At 35.8% G+C, this 5783-nt stretch overlaps 2 protein-coding genes across 2 annotated transcripts; both read right to left on the reverse strand.

Moving 5' to 3' along the window:
- Nucleotides 1-352: 352 nt before the first annotated feature.
- LOC112465740 (protein unc-45 homolog B-like) lies at nt 353-1394 on the reverse strand. The gene is made up of 2 exons (XM_025033463.1): nt 987-1394; nt 353-655 (listed from the first exon to the last, which is right to left on the reverse strand). Exons 1-2 carry the CDS (start codon nt 1392-1394, stop codon nt 353-355), a joined length of 711 nt encoding a protein of 236 aa, XP_024889231.1.
- A 1914-nt stretch (nt 1395-3308) lies between these two features.
- On the reverse strand, nt 3309-5777 carry LOC112465741 (protein unc-45 homolog B-like; the record flags this gene model as incomplete). Its single annotated transcript, XM_025033464.1, has 2 exons — nt 3309-5164; nt 5547-5777. Coding segments are annotated over 2 exons (1998 nt in total), but the record flags the coding sequence as incomplete, so codon positions are not given.
- Between the last annotated feature and the right edge of the window lie 6 nt (nt 5778-5783).

Genomic DNA, 5783 nt, shown 5'->3' on the forward strand with positions numbered 1-5783 from the left:
GCTACCTCCATCAATCTTTGCACACCGCGAAGTTCGACAAATCGTTTGGCCCAGTCTAACGCAGTATAATGAATATTATGCGTAATAAGTTTTATTATTGCGTCTCTAGCAAGGCCTGTTATCGTTCTACTCGTTATACTGTACGACAAGCACAACATAATAGTGTCTATTTCCTTCTTATGCGCCTCACATAAATCCTCGTTGCGATTTGAATCAGGTTTATTATTCATGCCGCTGTAAGTGTTCAATATATTCTGAAACCAAAATATGCAATAAATTTGTAATTACTGAAATACATGTATAATTACACGTATCTTACTCGATACTTACCTGTAAAAAATATTGAGATGCGTTAACTCTTTCTGCAAATGTTCATCATTTCCAGACACCAAAGCAAACCGACGTATTTCATGACGGACTCGGTTCGACTAATATTGTTTTTACATAACTCGCCTACAATACGAATCGCGCTACAGATCACTTCCTCGTTCTTTTCCACTTTCACAAGTTGTGCGATTTTCGATACGACTTCCTTCTTGAAGATCTCCTCGGCACCAAATCTCTCACGTGCGAGCACAAGCAATTTATTCATAGCGATTTCACGTTCCTTCTCATTTGCGTTCTCGTCAAATGCTAGATCCAGCCTTTTTGATACCTAATACAATGCAAAATTAAGCGTACACTTAAATATAATGATCTGTAATAAAAATTTAAATAACTGAGATTAAATTTTTATGATGTAATTTTTACCCGTAGTATATAGAGTGTGCAGACTATTAATCAACAAGAATTAATAAATAATTACATAATAAAAGAGACAAAAATTCAAATCCATTTGTCAAATTATATGTGATATTGAGTAAAACAAAAACTTTTACTAATACTTACATCCAAGATGAAAAATGTTGCATTTTTATTATTTTATCTAGATTAAATTATCATGTCTTGCGAGTTGACGGACTTTTGTAACAATTATGTATATTTACCTTGGCACTAATATGTGATCTTTCCTTACGTTCTTGTACAATTTTATGTAAGCGTTCCGCTATGCATTGAAAACCTTTATTATTGGGATCAGAGGAAATAATAATCTCTGCATCCCGATATGCTTCCTCGAATCTTTCTAATGCTTCTAGTGCTTGACATCTGCAATACAGTGCTTTGTTATAACATTGCTTTAACACACTGTTGCAGTCCTCAACCACTTTCTCGTAATTGTGTAGCATTAAAAATGCAACAGCTCGATTTTGGTAGTATACTTTAAAAGTATCGTTCCCGTCTAGTGCGTTCTTGTTTAGTGCGTATGTGAAGTAACTTAATGCTTCTGAAAAATTGCCTTTTTTATACTCTTCGACACCCTTCTTGTTCCAGTGCATGGCCCACTGATCTGTCATGCTGGAATAACACAAATTATATGATGTTACATTATATGTTTCAACGTAGAAAGAGTCTGACATTTAATACCATATCTCTTGATACATGTATTATCTTAAATGCAAAAAGCATAGAATATGAAATTATTACTAAATAATTATATGCATGTATGACACATTAGACCTGTTCATTCTCATTTTAGCTGAACTTCTTGCACAGTTCATCTTTCCTCTTTTTCTTTTGACATTGGAAAGAAGTTCAGCTAAAAGGAACAGGCCTAATTATATACTTATATGTATAATGGATAAAAAATAAACGCACAGTTCAATAATAATGCAATTAACAATTTCTAGTGTGTATACCTAACCTGCATATACATTGTGATCAATTGTTGCAATAATTTCTATATTAGATAGTTGACTTTCATTAAACATTGGAAAACAACAGAAAAAGTTAATTATTTAAATAATTATTTAGTGTTTATTCTCAGAATCTCTAGCTGTTTGTACATATTAGACGATGTGAAACTATTCAGACATGGCACTACATGCAAATATTTGATTTCATCTTAACGAGATAGATGCAATTATATGTACGCCTTGCTGCAAGAGTCAAGGACAGTTTACCCTCCTCCCTTTTTTACGGAAATTCAACTTCCCCGACGAAAGAAAATCTGACAAAGGCGAGCGAATTATCTGAGACACGCGAAAAATTTCCTTGCGTGAGGATGAATCTCATTTCACACATCGACATTCTTTCTTACATTAAAGTACTTAAGGTACCGTCAACCGAGTATTCGTTTTTCAGTTTTTAATGCATCTAATAGAGTTCTTTGTTCATTTCTTGAATTATTAATGACCTCGTGTGGCTTCTTTCCCCGATTATTACTAACGTATCTCGTATTACTTTTAACAGCCTTTGTTATATATTGTTGAACCTTCGTTCAGACCGTCTGCGAAACAAAACAAAACGTCAATTCTTTACCTGACGGATAGCTTCCTCTTCGTAACGTTCTTTCGTGCTGCTCGAACACCCTTAACTTTCTCTACTTTTCAAATGATCGACTTTTCAACGAGTGCAACTAAATAAACCGGCAAGCAGTAATGTCTGATTGAGGGTCATTAAGGGCGCGGGTCGCGTGTCGTGGCTTACAAGTCACAGTGCTGTCACAGGTCACAGCGTTTATAGCCACGTGACCGGCGTAGCAAATGGGCGCATTTAGCAGACCAAGCCGCTGAATAGCAGTCGAACGTGATTGGCTCTCACTTTTAGAACCAACGAATCAACTGTTGATAAGACGAACTCAACAGTGTCTGCTGAACGCGGCCAATAATGAGACACGACGCTGCCTGTCACTTGACTTCCAAAAGCGGGCTCGGCCCAGTGATACATGTTATTACCAGTTATTACACACGTCTCCATGTATGTATTATTTCATGCTATATATGTTAATATTCTACTTTGACAAATTTATGTAACAAATAAATTAACTGTATGTATATGTCTTCCACAGTAAACATATATTTAAAGATATATAAACACAAATATAATTACATAATCGCATGACTACGTTTCGAACAACAAAATTGCAAAAATATAAATGTAACATTTATTTTATTATTTAAAGCACTTTATTTGAAATATAAGGAATATAAACGACATTTAAATCTCTTGACCGGCGTAGCAAATGAGGTACGATGCTACATGGTATGCGACTTTCAAAAACGCGGGCTCGGCCCAGTGATATATATGTATATCTCCGTGTACATATTATTTCATACAATATATTATACTTTAGCAAATTTATGTAACACAAATAAACTGTATGTATATATGTCCCGCACAGTAAACGTATATTTCAAGATATGTAAACACGAATATAATTATATAACTGCACGAATACGACAAAAATGTAAAAATTTAAATGCAACATTTTTTTATTATTTAAAGCACTTTATTTAAAATGTAAGGAATATAAACGACATTTAGATCTCAAATATTTTGTCTTTTTTCAACAAAAATATCATCGTCCTGTTAGTATCTTTCCGAATTCTAAGTATATGTTTAAGGGTACATTTTTAGTACGTTCATATACCCATAACTTCTTTTCCAAATGATTTAGAAGGTCTAATTGTCCTAATCGACATGCTACATCACGTTCCCATCTTATCATGACAATAAATGCTTCTATATTAGATCGTTCCGCAACAGCCTCTAAAGCAATGAAAGTCAATTCCTCGATATTCTTGTTTTGGACGGTATCATTCTCGCTCAGTGACTTCAGTAATTCTATTATGTCTGTTTCGATGAGTTTTGCAGCAAAGTCTTCCATGTTTCTTATCATACTTAGCACAAATATAATACCCATTTCTTGTACGTTACTGCTTGGATTGGTGAGTAAAGAGCGTAGGAATTCCAACCAGAAATTCGAGTCGAAAACTTTCTTGCAAGCCTCTTTGTTGGCCAGTGTCAGCTTCACTAGAGCTGCAGCTGCTGCAAACTTAATATCTTGATTCTCGTCCTTGTACAATAACATAAGATACTCAACTCGAAAATTATCCCGCTCGAGATACTGGACAGCGACTTCACGGCTTAAAAACAACAGGTTTATAAGATTTGCAGACGCCAATTTCAAACTATCATCCTCGCCTCGAAAAATCAGATAAATCTCGATCTTTTCAAATACTTCTTTGAATATATGTTCTCGCATGCTGTCGTTGACTTCAGCTAGATTGCACAAAGCTGTTAAAGTCTGGCAATTCTCATTAACAGAACACTGCGGGTTCAGAAGATCTACGATCGGTTCAACAACCTCCGTGATTAGATGACCAGGAAATGCAACCTCAGGACGTATCGTGAGTCCCAAATGGGCCAGGGCTCGCGAAGCAAGCTTCTTTCCCTTGACTGTGCCATCCAGCGCTAATGACAACAATGCCTCCGTGCCGCCGTCATCAACAACTATTTTTCTCAATTCCAGTTGACCGCATATCGCGTTGATAACGCGGGCTATCAATTCTTTGCAGTTCTGGTTCGTTTTGGCCAGGTTCTCTAAAACGGGCAAGATCTTCAAGAAACTGGTGAGGCTCACCATAGCAATGATCACACCGGCCTTCGCTAACGCGCACAATCTGTCTTCTAAGTTGTCATCCAGTTCCGGTTTCTTGTGAAAATAATATTTGACAAACTTTGTAAATTCTATCATCTCGGGTATGTGTTCTTGCTTGTCATAAGCGTTGCATAAGTTCACTAACGTCGTAAGCACGCCGAAGAGAACCGATTGATCACCAGTCTTGGCGATCTCGATTATCGTATGAATGGCTTCTTGATCCTCGATCAACTCCACTTTGACTTCGGCGTTGAAAGTGAGATACGACAGACCTTTTATGGCCAACTTTCTCATATCTTTTTCTTTCTTTGGATTAATCAACAATCGTCTGCAAGCCTCGGCCAATTCCTTGGTCACTCCATCCGCGAACGGTCCGATAGTCGCGTCTGGGTCTCCGGAACTACCTAACTTACTTAAACCCAATAACGCTCGAACCCGAATTGAATCATCCTTGGATTGACACAGCTTTTTCAATATATTAACACCTTTATTTATGATCGCGTTGACCTTTTCTTTTTTGGTCACAGCGGCAACAATACATTCGAGAGCCACTTTCTGCTGCAATACATCATCCGTTCCCGCCATAACGAGGATCATCTCTAAAATCCCTTCTTTAACCACAACTGCGTTTCCAACATCTGACGGACCGAATAATAAGGTTGTTATCGCAACTACAACACGCACCTGTAAAACAATCGATTAACTATTAATTAAGTTAGGTAAATTAATTAGTTAAGTAAAAAAATATCAATTTAAAATCAAAGAAGCTACAGTGATATTTAATTTTGATAGAAAATAGAAGAAATTTCTGTTAAATTACATTTCAGAAAATACTACGGATGACAAAGTCATATTCTTCAGTAAATTTCGATTAAACTCTGATATAATCGTATTTTAATTTAAAATTTACAAAACATACACAATGTACAATTGAAAAATCTTCTGACATTTTTACTTTAAAAAGTTTTAATTGCTCAAATAGGCTATAGTCAAAAAAAGATACTCGGCTTTTTATTTTAAAACAATTTAAATAATAAGAAAAGATCAAAAGTTACAAAATTCATACTTTAGACTGTATGTCAGGCGAATGCAATTTATCTTCAATAAATTCATCAACGGCGTTAATATATGTTTTCTCATCATCACAGTTCTTATACACGTTTTTATATATCATTGCTAAGCACACACTGGTTATAGTTCGCGTGGAAGACGTGATGTCTAGCAAAGATTCAGAATTGTATTCCTCCATTTCACTGGCTACCTCCATCAATCTTTGCACACCGCGAAGTTCGACAAATCGTTT

Source organism: Temnothorax curvispinosus, unplaced genomic scaffold (assembly GCF_003070985.1).
Source record: "Temnothorax curvispinosus isolate PA1 unplaced genomic scaffold, ASM307098v1 QBEX01015463.1, whole genome shotgun sequence".
Classification (NCBI taxonomy): domain Eukaryota; kingdom Metazoa; phylum Arthropoda; class Insecta; order Hymenoptera; family Formicidae; genus Temnothorax; species Temnothorax curvispinosus.